Source organism: Geospiza fortis, unplaced genomic scaffold (assembly GCF_000277835.1).
Source record: "Geospiza fortis unplaced genomic scaffold, GeoFor_1.0 scaffold130, whole genome shotgun sequence".
NCBI lineage: Eukaryota > Metazoa > Chordata > Aves > Passeriformes > Thraupidae > Geospiza > Geospiza fortis.
The window spans coordinates 9,220,977-9,242,788 of record NW_005054300.1 but is presented as its reverse complement, the minus strand read 5'-3'; the positions used below and the strand labels follow the sequence as shown (position 1 = coordinate 9,242,788).

Genomic DNA, 21,812 nt, shown 5'->3' with positions numbered 1-21,812 from the left:
CAAGTATGGCATTAGATTATGCCTATATTTACATCTGTCCCAGAGGGCCACATTTCCTGTACTGCAAACCCCACAAGAAGGGGTAATTAGATTTTTCCTTCATTGATGTTTGGCTCTGTTACAGAGGCTTTGGCTTTTTGTTCCTGCAGGAGCTTCCCTGGGGAAACTATTTTCTTCTCCTTCTGCCTGGCCTTTCCCTGAGCAAGGGTTACAGTGGGCCCCCATCCTGATCCTCAGCTGGTGTCCAAGGCTGAGGCTGGCCAGGATCCCTGCAGGGACCAGCCTCACTCTGCAATAGGCAGCACCTTGCAAGGAAGGGCAATCACACAGCACCTGATCTATAGCTGCTCATTCCAGGCCCTATGGAAAAGAATACCTGCACAGGAGATGTCCCCAGTGCATTCTTGTGAGGCAGTGAGTGTGTGCATCCCAGAGGTGCCAGCCTGGACACAGACTCCCTGCCAGCCTGAGACTACTCATTAACACACCACAGCCCAAAGCTGTGGCACAGGGTGCCCAGTAGCCTGCAGATGTAGCACATTAGACTACTTCCCTCCTAGATAGTGTGGCTGGCATCCCCATGCTAAAATCTGAAGTTTATCCAAAAGGCTATTGGGCAAGGAGTTGGAGTTGTCTCTCATCCTGCTCTCTTCACATACATCATTTCAGCCTGAAAATTGTGTAAGCAGCAAAAGAAGTTCCTGAGAAAAATCTTAAGATTGCATGTGACTACCCCTGCAGCACATTGTCAACACATGAATTCACTTCTGGATAAAATTCTGATAGATTCTGACCTCCAGCATCAGGAAGACTTTCTTCAACAGCCACACAGCCTGGCAGCCTGCTCCTTTGTTCATTCAATGCTTGCAGAAACTCTTCAAAGGAGTCAATAGCAGGAGCATACCTTGGTTTCTTCAAATTGCTAATTCTGTCTGTAAACACTTCTTCCAGCTACTTGCCATCCATGGAGAAATCATTTGGGAACATAGCCATGACCACACTTTATTGGTCATAAAGAAACACACTTAAGCCTATGAAGGTCACTGTTCATCCTGAAAGGTTGTGTTATTGCAGGAGTTAGTCACAGCTACATTGCTGGCTGAGTCTCTTGACTGTCACACAACTGGCTCCAGAGAGGCCAGGCAAGGTTTGTTTTGCTGCCCTCTTAAGCACAACAAACATTCAACAGCAAGGGGATGAGAGCATGCAAAGGGTTCAGAACATGGACTCCAGTCACATGGCAGCAGCATCCTTTCATTCCTGACTTTTGTGACATGCTTTAACAAAATGAAATGCATTTCATGGATAAAGGTTCTGCTAAAGCTAGGCTTGAGGTATGACCTGCAGGACTCAGCAGGGCTGTGGAACCCAAATTCCAGGTGGAGCTGGGATGGTGGCAGAGTCCTCAGCAAAGGCACAGTGTCTCTGTACATGCCAAGACAAAGCACAAGAGAACCAAGGGGCTCCAGCAAATACTGGGGAGTGTGAAGGAGGAAAATTTGAACGTGTGTGTCAGACAAGTTTCCCTGAAGGAACCCCAAGTGGCATGAAAACTTTGTGACCCTGTGTTGGCCTAAGTAGCAGCAACCTGTATCCCACTGCACATGGCAAAACTCTCACCCCAAATACCCCACCCAGAGGTTAGGGGCACACAGCAGCTCAGACCCAGAGCAGATCAAATAACAGGTGCATAGAAAGAACCACATTCCCTCAGGTCTTTCCCAGGGGCTTAGGAAAGAGTAAGGAAAGAGCCCGTGAGACAAGCTCAGGCACCACAGGGAGTAGAAATGCCCTGGCTGCTTGCAGGGCTGACAATGCCAGTATGCCCTGCCAGCTTGCAGTCCCCAGCTGCAAGCAGAGCCCAAGCCAGAGCAGGCAGATGGAGAGGACTCGGTGGGCTGGAGCTGAGGAGAAGGACAGCCTGTAGCAGACATCGCAATTCTCTGTACAAAAAGCCTGAATTACACGCTGCTTCTGGGATCCAAGGGACAAAGCTCACAGCTGCTCATCTAGCAGCAGTGAGCTTCAGCAAGGAGCAGTGCAGGGAGCTTGGAGGGAGATTGCTTTTGGGTAGGTCCCATACAAAATAAGCCTCTTAACCACTACAGAAAAAGCAACCCAGCAGAACAGCGCTTCTGCAAAACTACTTCAATTTTGTTGAATTTACTTTCCCATATAACACAGCTGACAAATAAACAGAAAACAAGATATTTTAAAAAATAGAACGTTTACACCTCCTAAAGATATTGCAAAATCTTAAATACAGGTTTCCTTCCAAACAGGAACAGAGGCAAAAAAGAGCCCCATTTCCCAAGCCATCCATCTGCGCTCATGCTCCACCCCAGCAGCTGTAGAGCTTCAGTTCTGCCTAATACCTCTCCAGATTTATTGGATGCCCAGCTAAAAAGCACTGATTGTTCCCTGTAGCAGTATTTTGCCACGGGTGAGGAATGTGGGAGGGATCCATAATATTTTTATGACTATTATATGACCTTCTGTTAACTTAATGGGATAAGTCACAGGGCCCTCACTGAGAAGAGGGCAAGAATCCCTTGAGATGTATGCTCATGGAGAGGCACAGAGGTCAAACCAGCAGTGGAGCCTGAACATTGCTAGGAGTTTTAATTATGAATTATGAATCTAGGTACTATAGGTTGCTATTTCGGGAGCTGCTAAATTAACATGCAAGTAAGAAACAGGAGGATCTTCTCAAAAGATAGTGCACTTCCACCACCCACCCATTAAGGGATGTTTGAAGTTCTAACAGCAGTGATTTGTGGTGCCTGATTTACCAAGGCCATAGAGCACCAAGGCGAAATCTTGCCTTCACTTCTGTCTCTCCTCATGCCAAGGGGAAAGCTAATCCCCCAGAAAATCTCTAACTAGTACAGATAATATTTCTTAAAACAGGATATCATCTCCCTTCAGTTCACTTTTCACACCCTGAGGAGTAAAATTAAGTAGCTTCTGACTGAAGCTAGATGATGCAACATTGTCTCATAAGAAAATGTTTCTAGATTCAAGCTGAGAGTTTTGCGAGCAGACATAAATCTAAAGCAATAATAACTTCTGCTAGAAGTGCAAATATGACAGTAAGAGAGTTTGGAGTCACTAAAAGAGAATTTTGCCTCTGGTCAAGACTACTGTTTTCTACCTTTCTGAAAAAGGCTAAAATTGCCTTTGAATTTCATGGCAGAGTTGAAACAAGTTTTATCATAGACTACAGGAGATTCACAATCCTGTGTTCCCCAGTCATAGGAAATTTCTTATCCATCAACTAAAAATGCTGCCACAGCTATTCCATAAGGATATTAAGCCACTGAACTAGGGACAGGAAGTGAAATTTGTATCTGCTTGCACTCCTGAGAGGCAGCCTTAGCATCAAAATAGGCACATAAGCCCCAGCTCCTCTTGGGGCTCAGGATACCCGGTGTGGATGGGGAAACCCCACTCCCAGGAGAGTGACTGGTGTTTCTGGGGGGCTAACTGTGGCTGTGGCTGCAGAGAGGAGAGGGTTTCAGCACCTTTTCTTAACAGAGCACTGCATTATTAGGAGCCTGGACACACTGAAATTACCTTCCTGGGAACTGCTGCTTGCACTGACTCAAGAGAAGCTGGCAGTTGGGTGCAGAGCCTGCTTGAACCTCAAAAGCATGCTCATTTTCCCCAGCTTCTTTATTTTTATTTTTATTTTTATTTTTATTTTTATTTTTATTTTTATTTTTATTTTTATTTTCTTTTTTTGCCAGCAAAGCATGAAACAGGCTGGGGAGTCAAGAAGTTTCTTTTTAGGGCCAGTGGGCGAGGAAAGTAGTGTTTCATTCTCTTCATAATTAAAGCACATCTCATCAGAGTGCATGAGAGCAATTTATCTCCTCAAGGGGAGGGGACTGCTGGCACTCAGCTCGTGGAAACAATCAGCTGGCCCAAGGGTGCTCCTCAAACCCTCTTTGCTTGTGTGGAGGGCAATCCCAGTCATGGCAGGGAAGCACCCACTGCCCTTCCTGCTCCCAGTAACCGCAGCTCACAACCAGCCTCAATCAGCAGCTACACAAATCTACCAAGGACAGGAGTGATGAGTAATAATTTAGTACCAGTTACATCACCAGCTCAGGTGAGGAGCACCACCTCTGCCCAGGACCCAACACCACAGCAAAGCCCTTGATGGTTCAGGATGACCAAGGAAACAGACCTTGGAACTTGAAGGGGAGTTATGTACTTCAGATTCATGAAAGTTTAATTTACTCTGCTTATAGTCACTAAAGGAAGAAACGAGTTGCAACATTTCTACTAAAAGCATTTAAGGAGCAACCTTTCAGCTGGAACCAGAGCTGTTTGTTATCACAGACCACCTCCAGCAGGCCTTTCAGGTGAGAGGTCACTAGAGCTGTAGCAGGCTGTGTGCCACTGGAGATGCTGGCAGAAACAGATCCACCCCATTCCCTCCATGAGTGTAGGGTGTGGGAGGAAGATGAATGCATAATTGATGCCCAACTCATCAAATGGCTTCTTTTTTTTTCCTTTTTTTTTTTTTGAGGGGGTCTGTTTACTGGGGGAGAGAATAATAATAATCTCCAGGGTGCTCACTTGAGACACCTGAGTCAAAGCATTGCAATGAGAAACCTCAGGCCTAGCTCTGGTCAGACTTACGTGGGGACTAAAAATTTCCAAATTGGGATAAATATAGACAGATATACAGATGTATTGTAGTCTATAAGACTGGGTTGGTTTTGCAATTTCAAGCTGTATTCAAGTAAGAATGTTTGAAGAAGGGCCTGAATCTGATCCCAGTCCATATCCAAAGGTGCCTTTAACTTCTGGTCCTTGTGCTCACAGCAGGAGACTCCGGCATTCATGGTCACACAGCCAAGTTAGCCCTGGAGTTACCTCCAGCTTCCTCAGTTTTCACTCCTATCCCCCCCTTAACTTCCATACATTTTATTCCAGCCTCATTTTTAGCTTTCTCATTCCATGGTGGCCTCTCAAACATCCTAAATATAAATGTGTGGACCCAGCTATGTAAATAAAGTGGCCCATGTGGTGAGTACACATGAGGGCAGGGGGCCTTTCCCATCCATGAGAAGGCTGATTGCCAAGCAAATCCCAAGCTCTGAACTCCTGCACAGGGAAAGGGAGCCTAAGATTTAAGAGCAGTCACAACTTATCTTGAAACAGCTGATATGTTTTTTCTGCCTAGGGTAGAAAATGACAGGCACTGGCACACCAAGATCTGCCTCCATTACTATGAGACAGAGACATGGAGGAGAGAGGGTCGGAGGACAGGGAGATATGTAGGGAGGAATTTTATGGATAAGTGGCCTGCAACCAGAAGGGATTACCAGTCTTACCCTTGTGTTGCTGATATATGTGCACATCAGTGTTCATTGGGGTGCGTATCTTATGGGGATGGCTGGGTACTCCTCTGTTCCTTCCTGAAACAGAAACAGCTCAGACTTGAAATATAAGTGATGAGGCAGTTCAGGCTGCCAGACCAGCGGTGCAATATCCATTTCCTGTGCAGTATCCCATGGTGGCAGGGGGTCTGCCCCCTATCAGGCGAGTGGAGGTGTCAGGATCTGCATGGAGGGCAGGGACTGGGTGTGAGGGCTGTGAGCTCTCCGTGGTGCACACCCTCAGAGAGATAGCAGGTGACTTTGCTGTCTGGCCCACACTGAGTCTCTTCTGACTCCAGAGGTTTTTGTCAAGCTGCCCACTCTGACAGTCCTCTGTGCCATCCCACAAGGGCAAAGGACCTGGAGGGAGATGATCTAGGGCACACAGCTTCCTCAGATTTTGAGTTCTCAGGGTGGGACACCAGTGAGAGCACATCCTGGCTCTGGCTCACTGTCACACTAACACAGCCCTGAGCCTACTCCTAACCTTCAGCAGGCACAAATGAGCCCATGCCAGGTTCACAGACTGGATCTCAGTGCAAAGGGAATACTACAGAGCCAGAGGGACGCAGGATTGCAGGGGATGTCCAAGCCAGGCAAATATAATACATGGCAGAAACTTATTCCCATTACCACAGACACACCTGATGTGATGGACAAATTCAAATTTACATCCCAGTTTTCCAGCTAAGGCCAAGACTGTCTCCTCCCTTCAAATCACACTAGCCATGGCAGGATTGCAAGGGTTTCAGAGGTAAGCATCCAGTGCCAGGTGCCTAGGCTGGGAGACCAAGTTGGAATCTGGGGTCCCTCCAGGGACTTGTCTGACCTCATCCAACCTCCATCTCCAGGAGATCTGTTTCCTTTGCTGCTGCTTCTCCTTGCTCTCAGTCTTTTCCTATTCCTAGCCCCATCTAGGGGTGAACAAACTTCTGGTTTTAAAGCTCAAAACTCTTTCAGACAACATAGTAAAAGAGGTGATGGATCCTTCTATGCTTGTTTGCTCTGCAGCCTTTTGGAGGCAATGCCAAGTAAAATGAAGCCCCAGAATAAATCCTACTAACAGGAACACTTTTACAAATAACCTCGGCTACACAGCTTCCAAGTCCTTGAGCATTTCTACATCTCTGCAGCCAAAAACATATGTTTTGTATTGCCTCACATAAATCTCCCTGGTTATTTATCTACATAAACCCTTCTATAAATTGCTCACTGGGACTCGAAATGCAGCAAGCAAGCTCTTTGATGTGTCTCAACCCCCAGGTTCATCAATCACTGCTGTGCACACCTTGTTTGCTCCCATGCAGGGAGAAGTCATCAGTCCCCTTTGCCAGAAAAGCAGGCAAAGAGTCAAATGGTTTTGATGGATGGATGAATGTCTGTGGGATAAAGCTCATGCACAGAGCTTCTTTATACTGAGTTACTAGCTCTCCCTCCTCCCACTTACTAATAAAACACTGCTCCACCAGCCTTCCTTAGGAAATACACTCTGGACCAAGAGCCTGCACATGAATATTTGATCTCTTTGTGAGCTCCTTTTACACTATTGCATTTCCTCCCGTGGTGGCAATTCCTCTCTCTACAGGAATAAGTAAAACAACAGCCTTATTTTGTGGTGTTAAGGTGGTATTTTAGTCTTGTTACAGACCTGCTCCACACAGAGGTGGATCTTACCCTTCATCACCATATCACAAATTTTAGTTCAGGGAATGAATCATGGGTTCAGGTTAGAGTTCAGCTAAGTAAGCTCCTCGACTGAGAGCTAGCACTGTATTTCACAAGGGAACTGAAGACTTACAGATAGGTAGGCAAAGATTCATCATCCTTGAGTAAGCTGTGCTGCTGACAATGAGGTGTGATACTATCTGGATCAAGGCATCACCCCACCTCAGTTTCCCCATTCAAAATTAAAATTAATCAGTGCAAAAGAAAAACTGAGAATATTTACTTTATATTGACACAGCACTTCTGTTGGCCCCGTTGGGTCTCAGTGATGAGAGTCAGCCAGCACATAGAGAACACTGTAACATGTCACACTGCTCCAGGGAAAGCAACCCCTTGTGAACACCCTCTCACACCTGCATGTGGCTCCTGCACTGCTGCTGCAAGTTGCTGTCTCCCAGGGTGATGGCAGATGATAGAAATTTTTTTGTGGAGTGGAAGCTGAAGGGAGGGAGAAGTTGGAAGAGGGGAGATGGAACCTCAAAGCTGCTTGGCCAGCAGTTCAAACACCTACTGTGACAGCCCAAAGCTCATATCCACTGACAGCTGCTGAGGAAGGAATTGCCTGGCTTTGGGAGCAAGCTACAGTCTTCATTCAGGGGTCCCAGCAGCAGCTGAGTTGCAAATTCAGGCAAAAGATGTGTGATTGATTTCATCTCTTCTTCAGCTCTGTACAAATAAGCTGAGGCTACTCTAGCCTATCTCGTGGGTAATTTTTCTGCCTCTGCACTGCTGCTATGTAGTTACCTTTGCTGCCCCCTGGACTCTGGGTTTTTTTTTTGTGACCTGTGGTGTGGGGCTGGACTTCTTTTACTGTGATCCAAACCATACTTCTTTTACTATGCTACAAACAACACATTGTTATTAGTACAGGCAGTGATGGTCTTTCAACCTTCAATTACCTCCCTATTTCATTACTCCAGTCCCATGGGACTTCTTGTGGGGTGAGGAATTTTTCAGTGTCAGTGGGAAAAGTGGATATGTGCTTACTGGATCCATGTGAGGTGAAACCCATGGCCTTCACATCCAGATCCCAAGCCATGCCCATATTGCAGTAAGTGATCCTAAGCACAACCTTTTCCATCCGCTCTGCTTGCTTGTGTGTGCCTTCCTGATCACTTCTAGCTGCCTCTTAGACAATGCTAACCAACACACCCACCTGCTAAAGGACTGCCATCAAACTCAGACTCTGGGAATGATTTAGATTTCAGCCCAGACATGGAGAAAAGGAGATGGATCTATTTTTAGTGTGATAGTCCATTGAAAGGCAGTGATGCCAATTTCAGCATGATGAGTCTCTCCCAAGTTCTGCAGCTGACTGATCCATGGTAGGGGGTTCCTGTACGTGTGGGCAACACAGTTTTTGTGACATGTCATCTTTTAACACATCTGGAGCTCACGGCTCCCGTGGGAGCAGCTCACAGCAAGTGAGTCTGACTGTAAGAAAGAACAAGAACTGAGGGGCAGCAGGCATGGAGGACATGCAGGGACTTGTGCCGGGGGTAGCCATGCCTTAAGATCACATAAGTAACTCCCTTCATGTTTCCCTTCCCTCTTTACGTGCAAGTTGAGATCTCCATTCATCCACTGAGAGCCAAAATCAGTCTCACAAAGACCAGAGATTCCTAAAGAAGAGGGACAAAGCCCCCAAGTCCCCATTGCCAAGGCCAGCACTGAGCTGTGCCCCCTTTGCCCCGGCTGCATCAGAGCAACCCCAACAGGCTGAATCCCCCTTGCCCACTGCCTCTCAGAGGAGCTGCCAAGCAGCTCCGTGGCTGTGTTGCTTCCCAGTAGAGTGCAGACAGTCTCACTGGAGAGGGCTTGTACCTGCAACAGGGAGCAGCCCCCCTGTGCACCAGGCACATCCCTGAGGGGCTCCCTGGACAGAAGGCTCATATATCTCACTGGCAGGCATCCTCTGCCCCTTGTTAATCTAGGGGAGCACCCCTATCCCTGTCAGGCCTCTGCTGCCTTCATGGTATTTTGCAGCTCCCAGCCTCAGTCCTCCTAGCCAGTCACACTGCTGTCAGCAAAGAAACTTCACAGGCAGCTGAGAAGTGCTGAGATCAAAAGTATTTCTTGCCTTGGGGTTTAGATTTGGAATTACTGCCTTGACCTTAATTTCAGTTCCTGATGTCCCCTCTCCCTAGCTCCCTGTGACATTTCTTGTTTAGCTTTACTGTAATCCCCCAAAGATCATGCATTTCAATCATAAAATTAGAAATATTACTATTAGTAATAGGAAACAAAGATTAAACTTGGGAGCTTTCTTTTCTCTGGATTTTCAGTCTGTTTCTGCAGTTTTTCTCTGCAGTTTTCTGAGCTAGAAATGTGTTTTCATGGAGAGTCTTGCATAATCACATGGTTCTGGAAGCTGGACACCAATCTCTGGGAGCCCTGCTGTGGAAGTGGGGATCAAATGCATAATAAATAAATGTAATTTTGATAGTTCTTGTTATTACAGCTTAGTTTAAGAAAAACACATGGGTTTTCAAAACATATATACATACACTTGCCTACGTATGCACACATCCTGATCACATATCTCTCTGCCAAATACTGTAAAATGACACAAGCACACACTGCTCAGCCCACCCCCTTGGAGAGCAGGGCAGCACTGGGATGGGGATTGATCCCAGCTGTACAGAGCTGTGCCCCACTCCTGGGGGATGGCCAGCTAGGAGCCCTCACACATGCTGCCACAGGGAACTGGTATCAGGAAAGCTTCTAAAGTTGGTGTCAAAGAGGTGATCAAGTAAGAAAAGGCAAATTCATGCTGACATGCTGGGAGGTTGCTTTCCTGAGCCAGGGGCTGGGGCGAGGAGGCTTGCAGGTTTCACAGGGAAAGCAGAAATCACCAGCAAGTGAGAGTGATAGAGGTGCTGTAGAGGCCTGTGAGATCTCCACAAGTGCATCAGATGGGTTTCTACATCCATTTTCTGATTGTCTTTGCCACGGAGGTATCAACCTCAGCCCCCTTCCCCAGTATCATCCCACATCATCCCACACCACAGTGTGTCCTGAGTTTCATTAACACTGGATGCCTGATGAAAGCTCAGTCCCCAGGATAAATTTAGTATCTCTCCAGTTGTGCTGGCAGGGAAAGGGTCCCCAGGAGGTGCTGTGGGTACAGAGGCTCCTCACCAGTCCCTCCAGCTCACCTTCCCTGATGGGTCAGCCTGCAGCCCTGGAGCTGTGCACTAGAGCCTCCTGGGGCTGGCTGGGCTGATGTGCAGCAGTCGGGGCAGTGCTGCTGAGCCTTGGCATTCCTGCTGCGCTGGGAAATTCCCGGAGGAGCAGACGAGTGTTCGGCAGCACGTTGATTCCTTTGATCGCAGAGCATAAAGCAAAACAGGCCAGTCGTTGATTTGTGTTCACTGCAGCTCTGGGCTCTCCCCAGTCCCCTTCAGATCCATATTGTGGTTATCACGTTTTTCGCGTTCAAACAGTAAAACTTAATGATGCCCTTTCATCCCCACCTTGCAGGGGGCTGGCTGCAGCCTGCCTTGCACGGGGAGCAGCCGGTCTGTGCCGTGTGGGGTCCTGCTGTCCCCTGCCGGGCATCCCCAGCACGGCTCGCACTGCTGCCCCGGTCCGGAGACTGCAGAGGGCATCACTCTGTTATAGCAAAGGAAGGGGCAGCCCATGTAAGATTTCCTCTTTAGCTCTGCTGGTTCTGTGACTTCAGGCAGCTCTCTGCCATGTTTTTCCCTGGCTCAGGAGCGGAGGACGATCTGCCAAGCTTGCCTCAGGATGCTGTCAATACATTCAGACTGTTCTGGAAAGAAGTGGACTTCTGGGGATACAAGGCAGAGTGAAACTCTTGCTGACTGCAAGGAGATATTCATAGCCAGTGAACCCACAGCTGCAGTCCACTGGTGCTTCCAATCGACTGGGTCCATCTTCCATCAGCCTGCTGTTGTGACAGTCCATGTCCCCTCCACAGCAGCTGACCTGGTGGAAGGAGAGCACAGGGAGGGGACACCTGGCACCACTGCAAAGGCTCTGGGCAGCTGCTTGCTGGCTCCCTGTCCTCTGGTGGGCCAGGGAGAGCATTGGTGTCAGTCTGTCTTAGCTGGACACTCTGGTGGGAGCACCTCAGCTGCTGCTGCTCAGAGAGGGACCAAGGCTGCTGAGCAAGGCTACCTGACATGGTGGTTATAGCTGAGGGCTGAGGAGAGAAGGTGAAATATCAGAAACCAATTTCCCGAACATTGTCCAAGGCAGTTTGGGAACTGTTTTTGTACTTTGGGCAAGCTAAGTATGTTCTTGTAGGTTTCTCCCAGAGCATGTTTTGTGGTACCCTATGCCCCAGGATAGGATCTCCACTATCTGCAACACTCCTGCAGCACCACCATTTTGCAGAGACAAACATGAGGTGAGTGTGCTGCTCCCCTACAGCCTTACTGGGGCAGCCAATCCAGATGCTGCCTTGGTCACAGAAGAATGGCCATGGTGGTGATGCTGCACAAAACTAACTTGAGCAAAGCGTGAGTAGGGAGACATGAAGACAGAGACTAACACGACCATGAAGCCATAACCCTGAGATAAAATCCTCTCAAATCAGCCCATACATCATGGGAAGCAGACTGTAAATGTGAATCCTGGCTGGCAGCCAAAGTGCAAATTGTAAATCCCTGTGCAAGAGAAGTGGTTTAATGTGCTGTGGGGACCACTGCTGTTTCATGTCCCAGAACAGCCTGTGCTGGTGCATAGGTTTTGAAATGTTGGTTACAGGCTATTAAACCCTCTAAGCTCAGAAGTCATCAGTCCTCTTCTAACTGCATAAACTCATTCCTAAAAACCTCACTAAAACACACCTTCATTAAGGGTATCATCTCCCCACTTGAACAGACACAGAAGGAGAAGGGACCCTTCTACCAAGAAAAATCGAGTTCATGTGAGGTTGCTTTGTAGGAGCACTAGCCAAAAAAATCCTAAATGGAGGGAAGGAGCTGCTAAATGGGTGTTGATACAAATGAAGTCTGAGGATACCCTGCTGGGCAGTAGAGTGAGAGAAACACCTAGTGCACCCAGGAAGAGTGAGTGAAGGCCTTATGCTGCCCCAGGCTGAGGGTCTCCCCACATGGGGGACAAGGACCCTCAGGAAGGCTAATAAAGGCCCACTCAGAGGATGGAGGCTGGGCAGTAGCCACAGGAACATGGGGAGGAGATGGAAGTTTTAAATTGTTAATGTATTAATCTGCCTTTTCCAAATAGATTCTGTTCCTCCATGACCACCACCACTGGCACCCATACATTTACATTTATTTAAAACCCTGAGGCATGTTGCTTTCCAGAAAGGAAACATTGCTGTCAAGGGCACTCAGAGAAAGTCATGTACTTTCTGGGTGAGAGCTCAGTGAAGTTTAATAAGAATGCCAGAGTAAGAGCCCAGTATGCTGCACTGCCCATGTTAGCTAAGAGGACCCCCACTTTGGGAGGAGGCAGCAGCTTGCTGCCATGAGCACTGCTGGGTGCTGCTGAAGGATGGGTGGTCATAGCTCAGGGCTGCACTGTTTTCTGCATCTCTTCAAGTCTAAGCTCATGGCTCTAACTGATTCTGAAAGACTCTTACGTCTTCCTTTCCTCTATTTGCTTTTAAAGTACTTTTCTACTTTTCACATTTGTAAAGAGACATCAATGTTAAAAAAAGAACATGACAGCCAGGAAAAAAGCATCCAGACTGTTTGCACAACCTGAAAGAACCTGCACAACCTGTACGGCCTGGGAATCCCTGAAATTTGCTCAATTGGTTAGAGCATGGTGCTAGTAACACTAAGATTGTGGGCTCAATCCATATTTGGGCCATTTACTTAAGAGCTGGACTCAGTGACCCTTATGGATCCCTTCCAACTCAGAATATTCTGTGAATTTGTATTCCGTAAATGCCAGGGCCTTTAATCTGTTCTGGTGATTACTGGAGGCAGAGGGTGCTCCTGGAGCCTGCAGCAAAGCACCATTAGAAGGCATGGGGATCACCCAGGCAATGCCCAGCCATAGCAGGCAGGGCACAGGTACCCCTGCTGGGATTTTCTTCAACCTTCGTGTGACCTTCCCTGTTGCCTGTCTCTGATTTCCACCCTCCTGGAAAGGAAGGCTCACCACTGAGTCACCAGGTGTGGGAAAACAGGGAGCTCCATCAAACACCAAAGGTGGTGCAGGAGGACAAGAGGAAATGGGAACACCTGAAGTGTGACCCTGCCACAAAGCAAAGACATGAGCTGGGTTTGCACCGTTCACTATTGCACCCCAGGATGCTCTGGAAACCCTCCTCCTGTGGGCCTTTCCATTTTTCACATGGAAAATGTGCACTCTGCCCACACCTTGTCAGGATTGCCTGCTGCAAGATCTCTGCCATTCACAACCTTGTGAACATTCAAAAAAAACAGTATCAGCAGTTATTTACAGGAATCATGGACCCATTTCATAAGCACAGGCATTTGGCAGCCGTGGAAAAATACCAGTTTGAAATACAGAGCAAGAACATGGAAGAGAAGCTGTCACTTTGTCCTTGGCACAAGTCATCTCTACTCCCAGGATAAGCCAGTACAACACATACTGGCCAGGCTCAGCTTTGTGGTGCTAGGCAGTTGAGAAAGGATCACAGAGGGACAGGTTCAGCTGGTTGCTCCCTCCCTGCAGGGCTGTGTGTGAGTTGAGTGTGATTCACCCAGTCCCTTGCCCACAGGAGCTTCCCAGCCAGTGCTGCAAGGGGCAGGGGCTGCAGTGACTGTCCAGCACAATGTGAGCTCACTGACCTGTGAACCCACTGCCCTGCAGGCACCACAGGTCTGTGCTGCCCACTGGGACTGTGCTCACACCACCCTCCGGCTGGGACTGCCATGCTGCTGCCCACATCACCTCTTGCCTGGATGGCAGCAGGTGGGGATGGATGGTGACCTCCAGCAAGATGTACCCTGTTCAAGCACAAGGGAGTGTGGGGCTGGGAACAGAACAGACACTGTTTTCTTGGCTTGTCCTTCAGACATACATAGGGCTGCCCCTCTCCTGAGCCAGTGTGTCCTGCAGGGATCAGCCAAGGACTCCCAGGCTGTCTACCAAATCCAAGGCAAAGAGGTCAGAGTACCTGTGCAGCTTATTCCATACATTATGACACTTGTGAGACCTTGGTGCTGTTCATGTGGCTCAGGTAGCTACGAAACAAAAACATATTTCACTGGTGTTCCTAAAGAAAGAAAATCAGATCTCCCTTGCTGTGCTGTCCAAAGTCTGTGGGACCTCTCTCAATATGTTTGACCTTGTTCCTGTGGTTGCACATCAGCACAGACACTTCCCAAGCCGCACTAGCTGGAAGCTGGATGGCGAGCAGCAGCCACGGCCTCAGCTGCAGGAGGCAGTGGGCCTGGGGTGCCCCTCATGACTTGCCACAAACGTGCTGCTCTCCTGCCAGGAGCAAACATCGTCATCCTCACAAATGGTTAACCTGCCGGGAGCCGCACAGCACTAATGACTTCACATTCATTTAATCAGCTTGGGCTTCCAGAGCGTCCACCTCAGGAGCAGGGCAGGCCGCGCACCCATGCTCCCCCAGCCGCGCCCTGCCTCAGCAATCATTAATCACCCGCCGAGAGGCAGCGGGCGGCGGGCAGGGAAGGGCCGGGGCTCCACGGCGCCCTCGGGAGCGGCGGCAAGCAGCGCTGACCGCTTCCCCGGGTGGCAGCTCGTTCCCCGACCACCCTCCCCTGGGAGGCCCTGTGGAGGCGGCCAGTCCTGCACGCACTGCCCTTTCCTCCAGGAAGGTCACTCAGTCCAGGGAAGGAGAGGCTGCCTGCTCCTGGGAGCTGCTGGGCTGCGCCTGAGGTGGGGGCTCTGAAGCCCAGGAGTTCCTGCCTGGCTGTACCGCAGCCTTCATCCTTCGCCATGCAGCACAAGGCACTGTGGAGTGCCCTGGAGTACACCTGCCGATTGCTGGGCATCTCCACCGCAGCAGGTAAGAGCAGATTCTCTCTGGTTTTGGCACTAAAAGGCACCGAGTGGGAGCTGGGACCTCCAGGCTGTCTCCCTGCCTTTGGCCAGCTGCAGCCACGGCCGTTTCCTATGGGGGGGACAAGAAAACTTGCTCGCTTTTGCTTTGGGACCCAGGGTGGGACAGTGGTGGTTGCCTGGCTAGGTTCTTTCCAAATGCTGTGGGAGGCACAGTGAGACATCAGAAAGGAAGGGCCAACATTCAGACAGCAAGCTAAAGCATGCCAAAAGAAAAAAAAAAAGAAGAAAACTAAACTGTATTCTTCTAAAACAGACATGGGCATAGGCAAGATGTGAATGAGACTGAAAAGCAAAATACTTACGGCTGTTCAAAACTGCCAGGCTACACTGTGGGATGTGAAGGTGGAGTTTCATGTAGTGTGCACAGTGAGATGTCCTGTGCCAGGCAGGATGGAGAGGATCTGTCCCAGGCATCATGGCGTAGTTACTATAAAAGCACTGCTCTGCCTCTCTAGCAGCCTGTTGGGGAGCAGCTCAGAGCAGTTCAGGTTATGGCTGCAGTACAAACACCATGAATTCACCCACCTGGTACGTGGGGAGTAGCATCCTCCCCCCTGCTGCCAGGGGCTGCTTTGGACCAGGGTGTTCTGGGTTTGGTGACACACCCAAGTGTTTGCACAGCCTGAATCATTTGGTTTCCGATGAAATGCAGGAGTTTTGAGCCAGGTGTCAGACACAGTGTCTCGCTCAGGAGGATGGAACACCATAGCACAGGGAGCATCTCCAGGTGGGACTTGGGGAATCAGCTAAAGCAGAGGGCTCAAGGGTTGACTCGGGCACTGCTGCTGACTAGCTGTTATGGAACAGGACAGGCAGCACTCTCTGCCTCAGTTTCCCCATCAGAAAAGCAGAGATCAAAGGGTCTGATTTGTCTAAAGGCTGGAGGGGTGAACCAGAGGTTCCTGGTGAGAGGTGACTTGATGTGATGCCTGTGGTTCCTGTTTCAGAACCCTAGGGATTTCAGAGTCAGACACTGCAGAGTAAGTCACAGCAGGGCCTCCTACCTTTGTATTTCCTTTATGAGCTGCAGAAAGTCATGAAGAGGAACTTTGCTCAAACCAGGGACAAAGTGGAAAGCACACAGGTCAGCTGAAGTGTGCACAGGTTCCCAAGGACACAGCTGGGGTGATGGAGGCTCTGGAATGTGCTTTAAAGGACTCATACTGATAACAGGCAGAGAGATCTAAGTCTCTGAGTTTATACAAACTCCCAGCAGATAAGTGCATGTTGTGATGATACTGCAACACTGGGAAATGGGACAAAGCTTTAATCAGAAAATGCAGATCACTTAATTTCTTCATCCCCATCCATTGGGCCCCCATGAGCCTCACACTGGTCATATTCTCACTTAAAACTCCAAGGAAATTCATAGAGACCTTCCTGGGAGAAAGTGTGAGCTTGTTGCCATGAGAAAACTAATGCTAAACCAGCAAAATTGAAAGTAGTTTACAATGTAGAAATGCGTAAGTGGAATATCATCTTTCTCTCCTGCATGTTTTCTTTTCATCATTTTGCAGCATCTGCACATCTTTCTTTAATTTTTCTTTAAATAAGCATTGCAGTTATCTGTCTGCTTAGCATCAGAGCATAGAGAGCTGCACTACAACTCAGTGTGCTTTTCCATAGGTCTGGTGCATTCCCAGTATCACCTGACTTTCCCAAAAGGCCTGTGAAGACTGAGATGTGCCTGTGTTTTATTCCTCTGTGTATTACAACGGAGTAAGAAATCAGCTTGATGCAGTGTTTAGTGCCTGATGAGGTGTGTGAGGCTTTTGAATGAAATGGAAACCATGCAGAAGATATTCCCATGGGTTTTGTTTGAAAAAAAACACTATGAAATGGACAGTGCATCAGCTTCTCTAATTGATTTTGAGAAGGCCTGCCCAGCTCTTTATGCTGCTAGTAAATACAAGCCACACACATAATATAAACCTCCCCTTCCCCCAGGATCTTGGAGTGTAATGGCTCTGCAATGTGAGGCTACACGGCTTCCTTTGTATCAGAAAATGGCTAACTGGTCTCATGGCAAGTTAGCAAAGAGTTGTCAAACAGCCCTGTGATTTGCTGCAGGGTTTGCAGCATCTCTAGGTCAGTGATTCTAGGCCTTGTGTTTTTTGCATCTAGGAAAGATTTCCTACTTATTTCTTAATTCTCATGCTTTCAACCATTTAATTCCTAATCATGTGCCTTTAGCCACATGGTTTGGACAAGATCCAAATCAAGGCAGTGACTAGTCCAAACAAACACCTCGAAACAGCTCTTTTTTTTCTTGCAGATTGTTCATCCAAACAGCTTTGTGGATAAAGCAGAAGCTGTGCAAAAGGAGGAAATCTCCCCATCCAGAGCAGAGGCTTGAGCTAGCAGCCAAGCTGTAGAATTCTGCATTCATCCACAGACTGAATGAATGAATGAATGAATGGGAATGAATGAAGTCCACATTTGTAGGGAAGATTATAAAGAATGGTCCTCAGTCACAAGATAGTAAAAGACAGTACTCTGCATGTAGGATTACACAGCTCTTGCAGCTTCACAGCCCTCTGATGAGGCTGATTTCCCTGTGCTCTGCTCAGGGCTGGAAGGGCAGTGTAGAAGGGTGGCACATGGGGCCCATAAGTTCCCTTGGCTGACAGGGGCCAGCAGCTGCAGGAAACACAGGGAAAACACTGAGAGATTTCTTTCAGCCCAGATGGGAAAGCTGACCCTTGGCGTTGACCTACACTGCAGTCTTGATGGACACTGATCTGTGTCCTTGTTTGGGAGCCTGGTACCCTTCTCCAGATGGGGCAAACCACAGCTCAGACAAATGGATCCAACCTGCGCCTCAAACCTTGGCCAGTGTGCATGGAACAGGAGCAGTGGTGAACTTCCTGAGCACCAGTGGATGAGTGGGGACTGCTCACTGAGGGGTGGAGGCATCAGGTGCAGACAGGAGATTGCTCTGGCTATGAAAGCTGGGCTTCATTCAGCTCCACGCTGCTGACACTTATGCCCTGTGAATTGGCATCTACCAACCAACTTGCTGCAGCTGGTGTGAGGCATTACATTTCTGCTGCATTCTAGAAATAATCTTGAAGGGAACTGAATGATTTTGAATAAAATTTTCCATCCCCTGAAGCTATTGGCCAATCCATCAAAGATTTTAGCCTTGCTAATACTCTTAATCCCCCTAAAACTGACTCCCTGGTGTTCTGTACTGGCTGAGGCACTGAGAGAACATTCATTCCCTGGTTTTAATCTGCCTGCTCCCATTATATGATTTTGTGTTTGGCTAGCAAAGGATCCTGATGCTATGGCTACAGCCCTTCGTGAAGGCAGCTGGCACAGCTCCCCTGCTCTGCAGCCACATGTTGGGTGCAGCAGGACTGGGCAAGCAGGGAGGGCAAGGGAGTGGGGCTGGCAGGCACTGGGGGAACCTGGGCAGAGGAGGATGGGCAGTGGGCCTGTGGCAGTAGGGCAGAGAGTGGAACGGTCACAGGACACTGCTGCTCACCTTCCCCAGCTGTCCAAGGTCAGCTGGTTTTCCCAGAGCACCTTTCCCCAGCCCACACAGTGGCAAGGCTGCCATCACAGGGGTGCAGCTGGGATGGGTTTCAGGGCTGTATGTCAAGGGCAGCACTCAGCTCTGACTCTTCTGGGTGGGTGTGTCAGCATGAATCACTGGTTCTGGCTGTCCTAACACGCTACCCTGCATGGAAGAAGCTGCCTTGCTAGCCCCTGGGGAAATGGGGACATTTATCCTGGGAGCTGGTTATGAACCCAAGGGAACTGGGATTGAACCCTGCAGTCAGCATCTTTCCTACCTTCTCTTTCTAGTGCTGATCGGTGTGGGCGTAGAAACTCTGCAGCGAGGACAGTTTAAAAGCCTGGCTTTCTATCTGCTGTGAGTATTTTTGCCCTTGAAATCAGAGCTGGCAGGGGTGACAAGGTCAACCCCTCCACCATATGTAGCACCAGACTAGACTGCAACAGCAGCAGGAGTCAGTGTCCAAGGCTTTGGGTATTTCAGATCTCCATATTGAGTTTTCAGAAAAATAAGCTATTTCTGTTAGGAAAAGAAATGCTACTGCAGACTCAGGCAGGCCAGAGGCAACACTGGCTGCAAGTTGATTCCCCAGGGGCAGAAGGGCTGTGAGTTTTCCACAAACCAGATAAGCAGAGGGTATTCAGACCCCAGCATACAGACTGTGTTGAGAACTGGATAGTAAATTCTGGCCCCCTGTGCCCTTTCTGCCCACCTGCAGAACATACTCAAACACAGCCCTGCTTCCCTGACAGCTCCACCTTTCAGTTTTTCAGGGGTTGCAGTTACTGTCTGTGAAGGCTTCTTCTTTATCAGTTTGTTCCTGGAGATGTGCTTCACGTGAGTAGACCCTGCCCACTACTCTCCAGCCACAGTGGGACCTCCCAAAGGCACCTTGCCCCTTACAGGCAACACCAGATCTGGGGGAGCTGCAAGTGCCAGACCAAAGGTCCTGCCCCCAATGCCAAGGCAAGTGCCCTCAGACGGGGGGAGGTAAATGGGTCCATGGTCGCAGCCATTTAAACCTGTGTTGTAACCCAGGCTTGTGCCCTAATTTCCTGAGCATCAGCACAACAAACTGTGGTCTTCAGCATCTGCTTAACACAGTGTGTAGGCACAAGGTACCAGGATTGGAGGAAGACCCAGATCCCCAGGGTGAGCTTCAGCTCCCTCCAGAGACAGCACAGAAGTTAAAGTTAAAATGTAAACAATCCTTATGTCCTTTTCAGAGGCTGAGCACTGCTGCTGTCTTCTAGCAGAAACTCAGAAGTCCTCACAGCTTAGAGGCAGCTCCTTACTCCTATTAACAGGCACTTCATTAGTGAGGCACTGAGATGCTGGCCTCTGGCAAATGCTCTTCTCCCTACAGGAGATGTTCAGGCTTTGCTTATCTTCCCTGAAAAGCACACCCATCTTCTGACAAACCAGACTGAGGATCTGCATGTTTAGATGGGTCACAGTTAGGACCAAATCTTCTTGGCATGTGGTTGGTGCCTCTTGCCACAAGGACCTCTCTTTCTCTCCCCAGTCACAAGCCTGAATTCCTGGCACAGGCCTTCTGGAAGCGAGCTAGATGCCCAGGGAGCTTCCAGAAATTCCTGGGGTACACGCTGCTCTCAGTGGCTTGCTTCCTGCATCCTGTCCTCGTCTGGCATGTCACCATCCCTGGTGAGAAGCTTGGGTGGGGAGTAGTGCAGATGGAAGGGGAGCATGGTCTGTCGAGGGGTAGGGTGGGGATATGCAGGGAGCTGGGCTGGTGGCTGATGGCACTGGGCTAGCCAGACCAAGCACTCCTGGGCAAGGCCTTCCCACTTGCCAGAGCCCACAGCCAACATATTCTTGTCCCCAGGGTCCATGCTGGTGCTCACTGCCCTGGCCTACTTCCTGCTGAGGAGGCAGCCCCAACCATCATTGGTGACACTGAGCAGACCTACACCTTCCACGAGGCCCAGAGGGAGCAGCACCGCTCGCTTCTGGGCCATATGAAGAGCATCCTGAAGGGCAGCAAGGACAGCAGCTCAGCCCCAGACACTCCTGTCCAGCCAGCAGCTGTGCCAGCGCCTCGCAAGCAAGTGCACTTTCAGGAGAAGGTGGTGCAGATCATCCCCTCTGTCAGCGAGGACGTGGAGGATGTGGAGAGTGAGGCTGAGGAGACCACATCAGACACAACACCCATCCTCACCCCACCTGATGCCCCTATCATCATTGCCCCTCTCAGCTCTGCCGGCCTCTTTTGAGCCCTCAGCAGGACTGAGGACAGGACAGACGTGCTACCCTGGAGCAGATGCTCCAGCAGCCAGTAGGCCCAAGGAGGTGGCCCTTTTTTGCCTTCCGTACTCTCGGGGTGACAGCTGTGCCAGCCCCTCTTCAAGGGACTGCCTGCACTCCCTGGTCCCCTGCATTGTGGCAGCAAGGGGACAGGTGGGGTTCAGCCAGGGTAGTGCCAGCACAGCGAGGTTTCTGCTCCCATGGCCTCACCCGTGTCACCCCCTGTGCAGCACTGCACACCACTGCTGTGCTCCTCCTGACACCACAGCCACGGCGTGTGCCTCCCTGCTGGCAGACTCAGGCAGCAGCAGGGGAGACCTCTGTGCCCTGGAGCAGCCTCTGCAGGGACCCTTGTGTCCCTCTGGCCTCACTGCACATGGCAGAGCTCAGGGCTGGGCTGAATTCAGCACAGGCACTGCAGCCTGCGGGTTCCCTCTCAGCACATACCCCCACTGCAGCAGCTTGAGACATGCAAAACTGTTTCTGAGGTGGGCTGAGACCAAGCACACCCCTGGCATTAGCACCTGCTTAGTACCTCCCCAGGCACTCTGAGACCAGCAGGGAAATCATCTCTGGCCTTGGGAACACCTAAGCAGGAGCAGAGGCCTTCCAGGTGTCCCCTGCTTGGACAGCCCCCTTGAATTAGAAGATGATATGGCAGCCCAGGTCCTGAGGTTCAGCGCCACACTGGTATAGCAGACTGTGTGTAACTCCAGTGTGTGTAATTATGGCCCCCAGAGGGCAAAGGCAATAATAAAATTACCATATTGTCCCACCAGTTTCTTCCATGCCAGGTCTTCCCTGAACCCCTTAACTCTGCCTTAATCCTGGCATAATTTCTGCCTTTTGAGGACCGTTCAGTCATAATCAAGCATTTTCCTCCTATTGGACTCTCACCT

The 21,812-nt window shown here is 49.6% G+C and overlaps 1 protein-coding gene across 1 annotated transcript; it reads left to right on the top strand.

The window, feature by feature from the left end:
- The first annotated feature begins 14,947 nt into the window (after positions 1-14,947).
- TMEM72 (transmembrane protein 72) lies at positions 14,948-21,357 on the top strand. The gene is given in 6 exon segments (XM_031063858.1): positions 14,948-15,069; positions 18,939-19,005; positions 19,414-19,485; positions 20,174-20,313; positions 20,495-20,533; positions 20,536-21,357. Coding segments are annotated over 6 exon segments (735 nt in total). The 5' UTR covers positions 14,948-14,999; the 3' UTR covers positions 20,883-21,357.
- The last annotated feature ends 455 nt before the right edge of the window (positions 21,358-21,812 follow it).